The sequence below is a fragment of the Ostrea edulis genome, chromosome 3 (genome assembly GCF_947568905.1).
Source record: "Ostrea edulis chromosome 3, xbOstEdul1.1, whole genome shotgun sequence".
In the NCBI taxonomy this organism is placed as follows: domain Eukaryota; kingdom Metazoa; phylum Mollusca; class Bivalvia; order Ostreida; family Ostreidae; genus Ostrea; species Ostrea edulis.
Window position 1 is genome coordinate 41,192,136 of NC_079166.1, and position 18,337 is coordinate 41,210,472.

Consider the following 18,337-nt stretch of genomic DNA (forward strand, 5'->3'; position numbering starts at 1 on the left):
CATGTTCAGAAATAATATCAAGAAAACACACGCTTTTTCTATCATTCCTGAAAATAAATCCTCATTAATGTCTAAAAGGTCACCATGAGGAAGTTTTTACTTAACTCCAGATATGGCATATGGTCTTGAAACATGGATGAAGATATTTTCAATAGGTAGAAAAACATGATTATGCTTAAAAACTACTCACCGTAGACCATCACCTGGCTGTTGAATACAGGTAAACTTACCTTCAGGGTACTACTTATCAAAACCAGCCAGTATAAAATCTTGATCCAGAATCTTTTCTTATGATTTTGATTAAAGGATAAATAATACAGAACGGTTATGATAAGCTAAACAGAAACCACATAGTTTAAATACTCATGTAAAACATTTATTAAGTATGTTGTTAAACTTTTCTCCCGCCATTCGATTTGGTCCCTCGTTTTGCTCGGCACCAAATATCTTCGTACTTGAGAAATGCTTACCAACATATACGTAGTGGTTGCTCCTTCGCCAAACGCTCAGCATTTAAAAGCGAGAATCATAGGTCTTTCGAATATGACTTTGAAAACGGAGATCCTGGGTCGCGGCCGGCAACCTTCACTGCTACGGCCTTGCGCGCTGAGTATAGCTCTAAGTTTGTGATGAAAGGTGATACCTCACCTACAACTGGTGACGTCTCAATGTAATTGAGACATTCTCAACGGGATGTAAAATAAACAAACAAACAACAAAACAATCCGTTACCGGGCAAAACTGAATTATCGATTACACAAAAGTCCTCTAAGCAATCGATATACATTTTTGGGAAATCGTTCCCATGCATGTATACACGACTCTTTGATGTTCACAGGGTATGGATTCCACTAACTACATGCATATACAACTGTTACTCTAATGTTCACAAGTTCTGATTTTATTCCTTTTACTTTGTACGACTGTTTCTCTAGTATTCACAGGGATTGGATTCCACTAACTACATGTATCTAGAAATTTGAGTATTTCTAATAAATACTCAGATGACCTATAAAGCACCGCAAAGAGTGTGCATCCCCTCGTGACCAGTCACATCCGCCGTGATTACTATATTCAGATCAGAGAAACAGAGTATCTCTAGTCAAAATCAGTATGTAAATAACGGCCTGACAATTGGTATGAAACACGTCAAGCGGCATTCAACTCAGTGATTCCATTTATTTGCAAATTAGAGCAATGACCATATAATTAACCAAACGAGGCTGTTGAACCCCGTTAACATCAATTTATTTCTTAGTAGCATGTCTTTATTTAAAGATTGGTCATACGCAGAACAAGCTCTTGCGTGTCGAATCAGTTTGAGGGACATAAATACCATATGCAAGTGATAATGGAATATTGCTAAACAAATATGGGAATTTATCGATGGAGTAGATGAAATCATCCCGTTTGTCATAAAGTTGTGTTGTTACGAGTAGTTTTATGTTGGCATTTATGTTCCATAAGATATTCATATATAAAGCAGACATGTTTCTTAAAATACAAATACTCCCCGAAGTGACCATATTGATGAATGATACAATAATTTGTTATATCAACACTATCATTATTTTGAAATTTGTCGAGAATCAAAGCAATGGGATTGTAAAATTCACAATTTTGGTGCATCCCTTTTTGCTTTTCCTAAATATACATTAGGTTTTCATACAGATTCAGTAAACGTTAAAGCCGTCGTTCAAATAATAAAATTGTTCACTATGAAAATGTTGGCACCATCCTGGAACCAAAAAAACCTACCCCTGTTTTGCAGGTGTCCTCAAATTTACAATTTTTGTCACCCTTGTCCCAACCATGTTTCATATCATACCTTAATACAATCAGAAGTTTAAAATGCTAAATTGTTAACGCACGATGGACGACGCACGACGACGGATGCAGACCAATAGCAGTTAGGTCACCTGAGTGACTCAGGTGACCTAAAAACTTGAAATCGTTCTCTAGAATTTCCTAATTTATGTCAAAGCAAACAAGCATTGTATCAGCTCTAATTAGCAATGATCTAATAATTAAGGAAGGACATACAAAAAAGCCAAAATGTAAAAGTGTACTTCACTAGCTATACACGACTGTCTTTCTAAAGTACATAAGGTATGGGCATATCTTACAAAAGGAAGTAATTTCACATTTGTGTAGTGAAATGACAAATCTCGTTATTTTTCAACTTTTTCAACAAAATTGCAAGTCTTAAATTGTATTACACAATTTCTAGTTTATATGTATGAATTAAAACTTTTGGGAATCTTCATTTTTAACATTATCTTTTTACTGTTTTGCATTGGGGTGAATGACCTTGCAATAAACGTGAACATTTCAGTATGTAAAGCTGATCGATCTTTAGTCGTTAGTTCTTTTGTAAGATGTGCCCAGACTTTGACTTTAGAACAACAGTCGGGTATAGCTAGTTCAGTCCAGTATAAGCTATCTTTGTATTTCCTTCACTTAATTAGTAGATCATTAAGACTTGAGATTTTGTCGCTAAATTGTTTTTGAAAACTGGTTCCTTGGCTTCCCGACCTAAACATTACTGTCTCTCTAATGTTCACTAACTACACAATGCTGATCAAGAGTCTCTAATGATCACAAATCTGGACTACATTCACTATAGGAAAATGTCTCTCACTACCTATACAATATGTGCACTCCATTAAGGGACCGGTCAATATTTATTGGGGAGTTGGGACCAGTGCAAAATGCGATGGGACACATATTTTTGGCGGGGCTTACATAGAACTCCAACTTTTTTTTATTTTCAACACTAATAGGACATCAATATTTTATTGCAAATGTATCAATGAAAAAAAAACTATTGAGAAAAAGTATTTAAAAACTTTTAATTCATATTCCAGAACGTATCTATCTTACAAACAAAACTGTTGAATTCTATGCATGCTTTATTTCATGTCTAAATTGACGATTTACAATAAAATACTTGACCTTTGAAAATGTTTAATATCTAACATGTAATTAAATATCACAAAATAAGTATATTGTATTCAGTTGTGAATATAATTGCAAAAATTAAATAATAGTTTTGCAATAACTATGAATTTCAATCATATAAAAGTGGTATATCATGTTGGTTACATCTTGAAGGATACAGACCAGAATTTAAAGTTTAAACAAACCTTTCATAATTTGATAGATGATACTGATCATGCGATGTAAAAAATACTTGTATGTACATGAGACAACAATTCAGTAAAACAGTATTTTTTTAAATGCAATATGTAGCACTTTAAACAACAATTCAACAAAAGCCAAAAAAATGAGTTAAAAATAACGAGATTTGTAATTTCACAAAAATAATACTGTGTCTGATCTGTAACAATGATATTGAAGTAAAATTGTTATTAATCATATATCTATACATTAGATAGGACACACGCACTGATATAGGACAGCAACATTTTTGTATTCTTAGAGGATAAGACATAGAATTTATTTTTAAGAAAGCTAATATGGAATGCATCGGCCCCAACCACCAAACCTCCAACAAATATTGACCAGTCCCTAATTATATATGACTGATTTCTATTTTGCAAATGTTTGTTTTTACAAGATACTTTAAAATACTTTATAAACTCTACTGAAGTACAATTATTTTTATGAGGAAAATAACACAAACTGCATTGTTTGCACGTATAACCTATCTTTCTCATGTTCCAAAAAATGTCACCTCCACATTGTTGACAAGTTCAGTATTGATAAGAAATAATATTGTACCATAGTACACCAACAGTTATCTGGAAGTAAATAAAGTACTATCACTTTTCATTTGCTTTGTCACTTTAATATTTACTGATGAACATATGGCAATTAAGAAATCAATTGTTTAAAGGTATAAAAACTATGTATTATCATGAAGTGGACACTGGGATACTGATGCTGAAGATTCCACCATGGGACAACATTCATCTCATCAATATCACTGTCACCACGGAGCCGGTAAGATATTTTATGTCACCGTATTTTACGCTCAGTAACCTTATAAAATACAGTAAAATAAATTTCAGCTATTAGAGTTGCAATAGTTTGCGTAACTTTCATCAAATTTTCAAAATCCTTGAATGATATTACTTACTGTAAACGTATTATATTCGCCGTGTACGATATTTGGCGGAAATCGTTTTTTCAACAAGTTAGCGTAGATTTGATTTAGCGCATTCCTGAATGTCTTTAAACATCTAGATTTACGGATGGCATTTAGCGATGTACTTGAATTACCGGAAGCTGCGTTCCGCCAAAGGCGCTAAATAGAATACACAGCCAAATGTAATACATTTACAGTATATCGTATATGTTCCTTGATCATGACATCATCGCTAAAACAAGATAAGTTAGCAAGATAATACGTTCGGTGAATTTTGAAAAGTCTTTAGATAGTTTCATATACGTGTGTATTATATAGAAACATTGAAAACAATACAAAAATATGGAATGCGTTACGAACAACGCAACCACACAAACATGCATCTATAAAAAATATTGTTACAAACAATATAGAAATTTTTATCATTTTCTGGCACAAAATATGCCCCATGCAAATCTGCATCTTCTAAATCTGATTTTTCACATGCACGTGTAAAACGGTGCAGAAAAATTCAATTCAATGTGTGTTCTGTATTATACGAGTCATGCTTTCAAAACGTAATATTCAGTGTGTGTGTGTATGTATATATATATATATATATATATATATATATATATATATATATATATATATATAACATACAGGAGATTCAGAGAAGGCTATGTACTAAATTGAACTTTCTGACTATGCAAAATCCTTTTTTTTTCAGCATGTACTGGAATTGGCAAACGTAAGTATTGATTTACAATTTGTATCGTATATCGTCATCTATAATTAAAGTGATGAAATGATCTAAGTATTTTGCAGATATGCTCGTCATACTGACTTACTCACGGACATCATATTAATTCGTTCTTGGAAGGATTTCTTTTAATCTAAAACAAAATACAGGATAGTTACATATCAGGACATCACTGTCTTCACTATGCAGTGAAACGCCCTATTTCATCACCAAATCTGCTCATACTGTGGCCACATAGAAAATAAGAAATAACAAAAAAAACTCATATAAATTCGCTACAGATGATGCTGAACATACTGATGGACTAATTCAAATTGACAATTAAAACAAGAAAACTTGAAAACGCACGTTAAAAATCTAGCAAATCTGGAGTCAATCAAATGCCACTTACGCTTGGCTATTCTTAATTACTTAGTATACCTTTTACTATCAGCCGTAAATTCTGTAGCATTCTACCTGTTACCTCTTATAAGCGAAATCTATTTGCAAGTTTCTAAGTGACTATATATGATTTCTGATATAAATTCAAATTATATGTTAAAATGCATTATCTGTACCGAGAGTGAAGAAAATTAGCAATTTATCAAATTGGGATGGGAAGGTATTTCAAAACTCTTTTGCAAGAAACCACAAAACTGATGTGAGATTTCAGATTCAGAATTGTTCAAATCATTCCACACACACCCCCTCCCGCCAAAATAGGGATCAAAGTTTATATGGAGAAATATACGAACAAATCTTTTTAAATCTTCCAAAGAACAACTGGGTCATATTAACATGTAAGCATCCCATTACGTTATATGAGAGAAAAAATTGCATAATCCTGTGATATCATGTGCTATTTTACATGCAATGCTTTCCGAGGATATCTTTAATCGGACATTTTACATTGTAATGAAGATTAACATATATGTAATTCCATCAATCTACCACATTAAAATGTAACCAGAATTTATCAAAACTGATCTCAAATATATTTCTTTTGTTATTCAAATGATGCAAATTCTTTAGTCATTATAATGATCTAATTTGCAAATATAACCTGTCATTGGGTCGAATGCTCACTCACGTACTTTATATCAATTGTTAGGCCGTTCTTTGCATTCTGACTTTCTACTGCAAATTATTCCATTTACTTTATCAAGATATAGGGTTCACGGCGGGTGTGACCTGTCAACAGGGATGATTACTCCTTCTAGGCATACCACCTCTGTTCCATGGTTTCCCAATTACTCTCAATCAATTTTGTATTCTCTGTAAGATTTGGAATTAATCACTGTTCGTTATCTTCACCTTTTCCTCATGCAGAGAGTGTTACATGTTTGGGTAATACTTGCTAAATCGAAACAAATTCAAATGATTTATTAGAAATAAATTTGTGCCGTTTCAGGTGGTGACGAGACCAGTATGGCATCCAATATGAACAATAATGAAGGTAACCTGCTAAACAATTTGTTACATGAATTCCATCTCTTCAACAGCTGCTAAATGACAAGAGAGATCTCAGCTGAAGTATTTTTATATTTTACCTGTTTCTTTTTGCACTTTCATCCGCAATTCTACTAGCCATTTTTGCATAGAATGTGCAGTTGAATATAGTAATACATTTTTCATTCTGTTAAATTATGCCATATTTGACTATAGTTTCCTTAAACAAAATTTAATAATGATTCCAAAATGTAAACATTAACGTCTTGATTTGCGAAAATCTACTTGTTAATGTTGCCATGTTATATACATTGTATATTGTTATTTTTCATGGCAAATCAGCAATGGTCAGAGCGACCAGTTTATGCTTTGCAATTTTGGCCGTCAAGATGTGTATGAGCAAACGCTTCAATAAACACCCAGAAAGCCCCGAGGAAATGAAGCTGAAAAATGTCTGGTTTGAAGGAGTGGATAAAATATCAGAGAACACTGCCCTACCGAAGAGTTTTGATCGAACCAAGGAGACTGACGTCATTATCCATGGCTACTTGGTGGATACGTCACTTCCGGTTATACGAAACCTTGCAGACACTCTGAGACAGGTAATAATATTCCATTTCTTTATTCATCTGTATTCTTTCTTTTCCTCGGACACCGGACTGCTATTCGCTATCATAACTAGAAAAGAAAGATCCTCACCTGCCGAGTTTTAATTTGTTGAGAACGTCTAAATATCAATTAACTATTAATGCTTATTTTCAAACAGACATGTTCCGATCATATGATACATTTCATACAGATATCGCATATCCATTTCTTAAGAGTATTTTTGTTCGATTTTTTAATAAGGCCAAATAAAATTGAAATCATTGTTTTAAGGCTCGCACGTTTCAGTTGCGGCATTGCCGATTTTATCGAATTTTTAATAAAATAAAAAGTTGGTAATGGACATGTGTATCTAGAGAAAAATCCGTATTCATTCTGAATTTTCAAGCTTTGCATTCGAAATTCACTTGCAAATGAAAAGAAATAAAATAATCTTTATTTTAAGTCGGACATCGTTGCAACAAAAGAGCTTTTTACTTTTTACCGATTAGATTTGCCACTAATACACAAATTGAATTCATTATTACAACTCGTCAAATACTTAAGCTGGTGTGGTTTGGATAAAAATATACATGATGAGATCTCTGTATCTTCATAAAGTCTTGTTATCAGCATAATTTATGTACTTTATTGAATCATTATTAACGAAAATAGATATTTGAGCCTCTAAATCGTCTTGTTTCCTTCTTCCTTTTTGGGTTCCGGTCAAAATGGCTGTCACAGTGAATATGTAGATGGTTTTTTCAATTTTCAATAACTTTTAGCTATTACGAAACTCAATTTACGAATAGGGGTAAGACATTCATCTTTAAAATGATATTTAATGTTCCACATTTTAATTACTTGATGCAATGCACAAGCATTCTGTTTAGTGGTACAATGTAATGAAGATTGTGTAAATATACCAGAATACAGATTATAATTTAAATCAGGTGGTTAATTGGTTGGATTTTTCTCACGACGACCTTAGATACCCTGAATTTAGAGTTATACACCTTAAAACTCTTTAATCATAGTAAATCACTTATAGTCAATTACGTTTTTGTTACGCATGTGTTATGCAGTCTCTACTTCATATGACCATGCCTAAAATTCTGTTGTTGGTACCTCAGATAAAGGAAAGGCTACTGTGTTTATGATTCAATTATATAACTTTTATATTTAAAGTTTCTTTTCTGACAAGGTCGGGATGAAACAAATGCCTCCCTCATCTATCTTATTGCTTATAAAAATGAAAAAGTCCTCCAATTATCTGTGTTTGCGAAAATTGACCTGAAAACCAGATAATTCATTTTATGTGTTCTAATGAAATTTCAATCCAATTCCTTAATGGTTAGCGATGATAAATTCAAACACCTGCACATAGCTGACTGACAACCTTGTCCACATTTTGTTATTCTAATCCGAAATCTTTATCTTTTGTCTCTGTATAGTTATTGGTTTTCTAATCTATGTAAGAACGGTTATGAGTACAGACTTTGAATAGGTTTCTAATATCATTTGAATGCTGCACTCATAGAATAAACTGTTGTGAAATCATTATACTAGGTTTAATTTTTGAGTGTAACACCATTTATAAAACGACACTGTGGCACAAATCACCGTCTTACATCCAGGGCTGCCTATGCTAAACAGTTCCAACAAATCCATATAAAGCAACCAACTTATCTTCCAATTTAAAACATGAAACATCGAACATTTTATCCGATTTACATGTAGAAAATAAATTCATATGCAATGACTTTATGTTCAGAAAGCGTCTTCTAGTAATTCTATTTGGAAATGCGTAACAGATTTGCCACATTTTTTTAAACAGTTCCTTTTTGACATTTCGATCAAAATGCACAGAGAAATCACCCTACTGTAACGACTGTTGGATGTATATTATATATTCGATGGTATGACACCAAGAAGGTATCTGCCCGGTACCTATGAGGTTCGTTACATTGGTAGGGTTCGAAGGTACCTATCTATATCAATGAAGAAAATGAATAATAGTTAATGCAATAATTTATTGATAGTATCAGAAACACAAGTATAATCACAGTTCACACAGTTCAATTGCTCGACTAAAACGTCTAAGTAATTAGACACTGATGGGAATCCGGTGTCGATCGGTGTCCGGTGCTACTATAGATGTCCGGTGTTAGGTGCTACAGGTGTAGTCGTTCTCGAACACTACGACTAGTGTAGAATACTAGTTACTAGATTATAATGGCAAAGGCTGGCTCTCCGACTCTATGATCAGGAGTACAACTTGAACTAATTTAATTATACATAAAATATATAAAACATATCATGCATCAAGAACATTGTTAAATGAAGTACGATATTTAAGTAAATCGGAGCGAGGTGCTTGTGGACCGAATCTAAACTACTCTGTGCGTAATATACTAAATTCCACCACCCTAAATCTATAACCTCGTCATAGACTATATATTCAATGAAATAGGATACATCATATGCATGCCATGCAAATCTACCGCTACCAAGTATACATTCATACAGAAGATATAAGTAATCAATTCTAAATTCAACGCACCTGAAATGAGCGGTGACGGTGGTACAATTATATAGTTTTTCTAATTTATTGGAATGTAATAAATTCAAGATCCAATTAGATCCGTTAAAATAACAATAACTTCAATAACTAATAAAAATATATCTCGCGAGCGCAACACTACTAATCGACCGATTTTCACAATTTCTGAAATAAGAATCATAGAATTACAGTATTGTTACGATGAACAATATTTGTATGTCATGCAATGAGTTTATCCGTCTGTTTCTCTGTTTGTCCGCGAAAACTATAACCGTGGTCATCATTTGAATGGATCGTGGTAGTGCTTTCATATTTCACACCTATATTTCATGTGAAAAACCTTTTGTTTAGTAACATATCATTGTTAACTTCTTGACCTTGGTGTTTGACCTACTTTTGAAAAAAAATTAATTTTGTTCATAACATTTGAAGGGTAAGTGATAGGGCTTTGATATTTTCACATGTGACAAGACCTTTCTTTGGGTACGATAATTATTTTACTGTTATATGCGGGCATCATTGTTTCACAAATACATTTTGTTCCCATTTCAGTTGAGAAGATAGGTGACGAATACATTTTCAGATTTATGATACTTACAAACTTAGCCATGAGTATGCTTATTTTGTTCCCATTTCAGTTTATAAGATAATTCACGAATACATTTTTAGATTTATGATACTTGCACACGTAGCTATGTATATGATTATTTGAATGCTGGACAACTCGCCCCAAGACAATTCGCCCTCAAGACAACTCGCCCCCTCTTAGGACAACTCGCCCTCTCTCAGGACAAGTCACCCCCTTCTCTTGAGACAACTCGCCCCCAATATTATTTATAAATATATTATCACATTTTATTTTTATTTTGTGTGTGTGTGTGTGTGTGTGTGTGTGTGTGTGTGTGTGTGTGTGTGTGTGTGTGTGTGTGTTACTTACACTTTTAACCCTATAAAGATACGTCTTTTTATTTCATACTTTAACACAAATGGTAAATTCTAGTAAAATTATACACAGATTTGATTATTGCATTTCAGAAAAAGTTATATTTTTCATAAATCAATTGGCAAGGAAAATTATATTTACTGATCTTCAGGTAATTGATTAAATGTCTCCAATACTGAGAAAATTTTGGGGTTGGGGGTGTGTTTTTTTTGTGTTTTTTTTTTTTTTTTTTTAATCGATATAGTATACAATGTACATAAGTGTAAAGGTGAAGCATGAATATTCTGATACATGTAATTATCTTTTAATGCGTTTCTCAACTAATTCCCGTTGAAAAATAATAACATTCCCATTTTAGAAATTGTATAACGGCTTTGCTTTACTGATTCTTTTTGTGCGGGGTGATTCTTTTTACGCGGCGATTTCAAAGTGTAGAGAACTCTGATGATGAGTACCTCATAATGTTTGAAGTAAATTTATAACAGCTTGGGGGAAATCAAACAATTAGATTTAACAACAGACACAGATTATTGATAATTATACTACGTCAGCTGTAGACCAAGCTAATACTCTCCCTATACCAAACGCTAACTTGTTTCCGCTGAAATTATATATTTTACATGTACATAAAAGTGATGATGAATATACTGAACCCAAACACTGGATTTTCACTAAAATATTTCGTCTTGCATAAAAAGACACGAAGTTCGGTGTTTATGTGAACATGTCTTATTGTCTGTGATGTATATACTATCTATAAGAAATTAATTAATTTTTGCTAAAACACCTCTTGGATTTAGATCAAAAATAACAATTGTAAACATGTATTATATGGTTGATATGAAGGAGCGAGATATCTCAAGAGAGGGGGCGAGTTGTCCCGAAGAGGGGGCGAGTTGTCTTGAGGGCGAGTTGTCTTAGGAGCGAGTTGTCCCGATGATGGGGCGAGTTGTCTTGAGGGCGAGTTGTCTTGGGGGCGACTTGTCCTGATACCGATTATTTTAATATATGCAAACTAAATGTCCTTTTAGTATTAAAATTCTTCCATTCTATTTTCGTTTACTCTAATGCAATAACTAACAAAATATGAAGTTTGGGGATTTAAAGGTCAAGCCAATAATCAGTAAAGTTTTGAACGCTTGCATATCTTATTTTCATTCAATTGTAAGTTTGCAAGCAAGTACTTTCCAGATTTTAGGTATACTAATCCTCAAAAATTTCGGGGGATTGAAATTTGGAAATACTAAGCTGCGTTTGTGATATAATTTAAGAATGAACTTTTTTATTTCAATTTTTATGCCGGCCAGTCTTTAACATATTCCACCATCATTAGCCATAAAGAATAAACCAGATTATAAAGATCGATTATTTTCAGAGGAAACACAACGTTTTGCTGATTGACTGGGCTTTGGGAGCGGGAGTGAACTACGCTCAATCCGCCTCTAACGTTCAAACGGTCGGGGCTTACGTCTATAGATTTCTGGAAAAGAATAAGATTCCGTTGGACAAGGTCCATATCATCGGTCAAGGGTTGGGAGCACATGCTGCTGCTGAGACAGGGAGATTTTCCAAGGGAAAGATCGGCCGTATTACGGGTAGGTATTAAAGTCTGGTCCTAGCATCTAAAACAAATACATCTTTCCTCCTTTGACTATTCATACTTGTATTTATGATCAAAGTGATTTCTTACATAAATAGTTTTCAACCGTGTTAGATTTGAAAGAGGATTCGAAGAGGAAATCAAAGTATACATAGTTACAAAGAATTTCCGTCAACCTCTGAAAATAGATCAAACATATTTTTGCAATGACAGAATATAATGCATCATTTTAATCCGAAGTTTGAAGCCTTTGTTTTCACTGTTTCTCAAACTGTCACTATTCGCTATACCCCATACCTTTTCTCAGTAGTTGTAAGGATTATTTGGTTTGTTGAAAGTGACACAAAACGAAGTGTTACCTTCACAAATACAAAATGAACTGTTACATGTACCTTCACAAACACAAACCAACGTGTTACCTTCACAAACACAAAACAACGTGTTGCCTTAACAAACACAAAACAACGTGTTACCTTCACAAACACAAAACAACGTGCTACCTTCACAAACACAAAACAACGTGTTACCTTCACAAACACAAAACAACGTGCTACCTTCACAAACACAAAACAACGTGTTACCTTCATAGACACAAAACAACGTGTTACCATCACGAACACAAAACAACGTGTTACCTTCATAGACACAAAACAACGTGTTACCATCACGAACACAAAACAACGTGTTACCTTCACAAACACACAACGAACTATTACCTTCACAAACACAAAACAACGTGTTACCTTCACAAACACAAAACAACGTGTTACCTTCACAAACACAAAACGAAGTGTTACCTTCACAAACACAAAACAATTATACGTGTTACCTTCACAAACACAAAACGAAGTGTTACCTTCACAAACACAAAACAACGTGTTACCTTCACAAACACAAAACGAAGTGTTACCTTCACAAACACAAAACAACGTGTTACCTTCACAAACACAAAACGAAGTGTTACCTTCACAAACACACAACGAACTATTTGCCCAGTGTAAATTATGATGTTACATTTTGTAGGTAAGCTCAGATTATTTCAGTAAATGACAAACTACATCATAAATATAATGCATATTGTCCAAATTTGTAGCTCAAATTGGTAGAATATACTTCTCATAATATATTCGACATTAACAGAATTCGATTGCTAACATACTTTTATGAAATTCTATCAGTATTAAATGTTTGTTTGGTTTTTTTTATTTCAGGTCTAGATCCAGCCAGTCCCTTATTTGAAACCTCAAAGTTTGCGATCAACAAAGAAAGCGCCCAATTTGTAGACATCATTCACACGGATGCGCGACCGTTTGGTGAGAACATAATGCTCGTTCTTTTCCTAGTTGACTTGCGTGAATATAGCAGAAATATTAAACGTTTTAAAAACTTTGCTGATTCATAGAAAACTTTTGGACACGATAGTTCTGGGGTTTAATAAATTGAATAGCAATTACTCATCAATTATAAAACTTACGGAAAATTAGACCATATACTAGTGTTTCGGAATATCCTTAAAAGTGGTCGTTAACTTATCATCAAATATTTTACATATAATGTGCTTCGTTTTCTGATATAGTATATGAAATAAATAATGCTACTTGATTATGCGCATTCCAATTTAAACTTTATGTTGTATAATTACATGATTTCCTTGGACTAACCGTTTTCTAAAACAAGATTTGTTTCTTAATAATATATTTGCCTATGATTGGTTCAAATTGACATTATTTCTACTTTAAGAAAAATCCTGTTTTGAGGAAAAAGTCCCTCTGGTGCTCTTTTGGTGTACGTTGTATATGTCTCATGCAAGGTGAAGATCTCAGCACATGCACATTAGATAATTCTAGACACGTTTATCAGTTATACCGTTAGTGTATCAAATTTCAAATCAATTTCAATAAGTAAATAATCAGTCACATCACAAAATGTAATTAAGTTCATATCAACGTCAATTAAGAAGAAGTATACACGATCATTGGACACTCCAAGAAATATACAAACATTTGTAATTTTATCAAAGAACACATTCATGAGAAATAAGCACTTATACCTTACATGTACAAAAATAGACCGATCAGGAATTCTATAGCAGGATTTTCCAACAGATATAATAATGACATATTTTTAAATTACGTAGTGATTTGAAAGGCAAAATATTGAAAACCCATTAACATTCGATAAATGATCTTTTCTGAGATACGTTTTCATTAAGGCATGATGCTAAAAGTGAAGCGTGTAACTTTCAATTATAGGGACCAGTATTTGTATCAAATGTTAATAACCTTTTTCAAAAACAAATATTTAAATCCATCATAGAAATAAAAGAAAATCTCCAATTAGTACTGTATCAAAGATGCGTGGAACGCAGCATTCTGGTTATCCTACATGACGTTCATGTATGTCCATAACATCAACAATACAACAGAGTCTTCCTCTGTAAAGGAACACACACAAGTATGCACTTTTTGAACCATCTAGAGTGGTCACTTCTTATTGCAAAACGGAACACAGTCCAAGCATGTCTTTATCTTTTATGATTTGTAAAGATAGCACGCCTTAGAGCTCTAGAGATAATTCAATTGGCAGATATATTATGCAATCATTTTTATTGAATTTCTTCAAAAAATTCAAGAATTATCTTTATAGAATTAAAATTACATCACATTGATATTAGTGAACATAGTCCTATCCTCAGTGTGAAGTACAAATATATATCTACTTGGTATTTTAAGCTGTAAACCTCCATTCCATGCGTCATTTTCGTAATCATTATTGACTAGTGTTAAGATTTAATCAGATGAGTTTAAAAACTCTGACAACAATTTCCTCACTGTCATTCATGCTTGAACAATATCAAAATATTGCGCGTGTGATACACACGTAAACGCCCGAATGGAATGGTTGTTTTCTCATTTAGGTTATGGAATGTCGAAGAGGTGCGGTCATCTTGATATCTACGTCAATGGTGGAAGAAGACAACCAGGATGTACCTATAACCCGAAAAACCCTGTTAAGATCCATACTCTAAAAAGTAAGAAAATGCTATATTTCCAAACATCTGATAAGAATTGAACGGTCTTTATCTTATTTCATGATAATTTTTCATTCATTCTAGAGGCAACGTTTCACAAAGCCTGTGGACATTTGAAAGCTGTGGGATATTACGTGGAGTCGATCTCGGACAAGTGTAAACTCCGAGCCTGTGAGTGTACATATAAGAGATTCCTTGCGTCTAAATGTAGTCCCAACAAGTGTGTGTTCTGGGGTTATGACGCTAAGAAAGGATCTGAAGGAATGTACTACGGCGTTACCGCCACGGCCTACCCATACTGCCGAACAAACGGTTCCGAGTAAATCCATCAATATGAATATCTATAGACTACACTCATGAAATATTTTTTAAATCGATTTTTTTGTTTCTTTAATAAACTATATGCATCAGGTGTTTTCTTTCATGTTTTATTTACTAACAACGCCATCTTTGCTGCTTCCGTGAACCTGGCAAATTGGTAGTTTTCTCTTTGTGGATTGTACAAAAATATCTCGTAGAAATAGTTAAGAAAATCTCATACTCCTATAGAGAATACCAAATGAATGCAGAGTAGGCCGAGCACGGACTCCTCGACACACTAGACATGGATTCAGATGCCTAGGAGGAGTATAGATGCCCTGTTGACCCGCGAGAGCCCTCTCTGTTGATCAGGTGAACAGAGTAACCCGTAGTTAAAATGTGTGTGTAAAGAACCAGTTGATTTGAAACACTTCACACAGCATCAGACCATATATCAGCTTGTTACCATCATAATAACGAACATAATCTTTGCGAAACACTTGCTTTAAATGAAACAGTGGAACCCTACCTAACCTAAAATTACGCATCAGTATCCATGATCAACCTCTCATATTTATCCCATGGGTTTATGTATCGCGCGAAAAATATCAATTTGGTATCAGACAGAAGTTTACCCTCTGAAAGGTATTGGTTACTTAAATCCTTAAAACGACCATAACATTGCAAAATACTTACTTTAAAAGATACTGTTGAAACCCTTGTAAAGGCAATTTATTTGTCAGTAGCACGACTCGATTTAAAAACTGACCATATCCAGAACAAGCTCTTGCGAATTGAATCAATTGATAGACACCATATGCAGAAATAATAGAAAATTGCTACATAAATATGGTTGACGATGGAGATGTAGATGAATCAATGAAAAAGTTTTTAAAGTTGTTTCTGGCGAAAACACTTTAAACACACATAAAACACACAGGAAATCCAAGATAAGCACTTCCAACAAATATTCAAAGGAAATACGGGACACGTATACCATAAATATTGAAAACCTGTAACGCCCCTTCCTGAGCACTCAAACACGACCGTTGAGATTGGTCGCCATATTAGAATATCTTTTTGCCAATTGTTTGGCCACTCTTTACATACTGATTTTGACTACAGATTGTTTCGTTTACCTGATAAAGATATATGGCTCATGGCGGATGTGACCGGTCGATAGGGTATGCTTACCCCTCCAAGAAGCCTGATCCCACTACTGGTGTGTCCGGGGGTCCGTGGTTGCTCAACTATCTATTTTGTATTAGTTATGGGAGTTATGAGATTGATCACTGTTCGTTATCTTCGCCTTTCATTTTAGAAAATAAGCATCCCGGTTTGGTTAAATGATAATTACTTAAATAGGTAAACTCACGTTTATGCGGCTTTCATTAATCTGGCACGGTCCCCATCCCTGCCATATGAGCATAAGGAACCAGACTCAGATTTCGTAGCATTTTTATTAATCAAGAGCATAGTTTACCTTTAGATTAACTAATATGGGATCCGTGTTTGTCCTACTCTTATTGCTGTAATCGTGAGCTTGGTCACTGTTCGTTATGTGCACCTCTTCAATAAAGGTGAATATTATACATCTATTTACTGGATATGAGGACAATAGAAAGTTTATTGTTCCCCCAAGACGGCAACTATTTCCCTCGGCTGCGCCTCGGGAAATAGTTGCTGTCGACCGGAACAATAAACCTGCTATTGTCCGAATAGTCAGTAAAAATGTGTTTTATTATACCGAAATAGACTTCACTTGTGTAACACATACCAACGTGAAGTAAACTAACATTCGGCATTAGCCTAGATGGAATCGACCGAGATGACCCGGGTGGTAAACTAATTAGAGTTATCAGACTATGACGTCACAGAAAAGAAAACGCGGGAAAATATAGCATCCGGTAAATAGTTTCGAGACTATTTCCCTAGGGTGAGATAGTTCAGAAACTATTTCACGGCTAGCGTTATCCAGAACTAATAGCAAATTTATTCACTTAACATTTATATAGCAAAAATATTCCGAGGTATAATAATCATTGTTATGCAATAGATTAAATCAGATAAATCTATTTTTGGCACTTGACACGTTTTGGAAGAATTATCCGCTCTTCATAGAATAATAAATGGTACATATGAATAATTTTATTTTATAACGTTAATGTATATTTTTACCCTGCTTTGTCTGAAAATACAATTTCTTTTAAGAATATCTTTTTAAAAATGATCTTTCTCTATACCGTATACACTAGCCTATAAGTCGGATTTTTGGGAGTTAAAAATTGGTCCAAAACTTTACATCCGACTTATAGGCGAGTTCTATAAAGATTAGCATTTTTCTGGACAGCGTAATATATAGTATTTTTCAAACAACTTCGTACTCCAACGATTACCGTGATTAACATTGACTGGACATATTATATTATTCATGTATTCTGGGATTATATACATAAAGTACAAGTATTTACATATTTTAATGATTTTATATTATTGAAATTGATTTGTTAAGAAAATGAATAAATATCAGTGCATTTCATAAAAATATTATTTGAAACAGAGTTGAAAACGTTAGAGCATTGATTTGAAATTGTCAACTGATTCTTGAAAAAAAAGTTATACCGACTTATAAGCGGGTCAATGGCAAATCCCTCCAAAGTAGCCTACAAAATATACAACCTATAGGCGAGTATATACAGTACTTCAAGGGGAAATAAATCAAGTGATGATCAAAATTCTGTAAACTCCTGACGTGGATTAGGTTTATTTCATAAACCCTACAATATGATAGTTTTATTATAAGAATTACACTTTTTTATTAGATATGAAATATGATCGCTATGCATTTCACATGTTCTCCTATCCTTAATTTTGTATTCTTTATAGGAGTTATGAGAATAATCACCATTTGTTATCTTTTCATTTTCATACATTGATTACCTTAAAAGGAAATTGTTGAAAACCGTGTAACGTCAAATCACTTTTCAGTAAATTATTGTACGCAGACCGTGTTATCGACTATCAAATAAATTGG

The 18,337-nt window shown here is 33.6% G+C and overlaps 1 protein-coding gene across 1 annotated transcript; it reads left to right on the forward strand.

Moving 5' to 3' along the window:
• The first annotated feature begins 3,885 nt into the window (after window positions 1-3,885).
• LOC125673372 (pancreatic triacylglycerol lipase-like) lies at window positions 3,886-15,415 on the forward strand. The gene is made up of 8 exons (XM_048909940.2): window positions 3,886-3,966; window positions 4,821-4,841; window positions 6,244-6,288; window positions 6,624-6,883; window positions 11,748-11,967; window positions 13,184-13,285; window positions 14,890-15,003; window positions 15,088-15,415. The coding sequence occupies exons 1-8, from the start codon at window positions 3,921-3,923 to the stop codon at window positions 15,324-15,326; spliced, it is 1,047 nt and encodes a 348-aa protein (XP_048765897.1). The 5' UTR covers window positions 3,886-3,920; the 3' UTR covers window positions 15,327-15,415.
• Window positions 15,416-18,337: the final 2,922 nt, after the last annotated feature.

Coding starts and splice junctions, on each gene's coding strand:
- LOC125673372 (XM_048909940.2), top strand. CDS start 3,921: ATGGGACAACATTCATCTCATCAATATCACTGTCACCACGGAGCCG. Junction 13,286..14,889: donor CACGGATGCGCGACCGTTTG/GTGAGAACATAA, acceptor TTTCTCATTTAG/GTTATGGAATGTCGAAGAGG. Junction 15,004..15,087: donor TAAGATCCATACTCTAAAAA/GTAAGAAAATGC, acceptor CATTCATTCTAG/AGGCAACGTTTCACAAAGCC.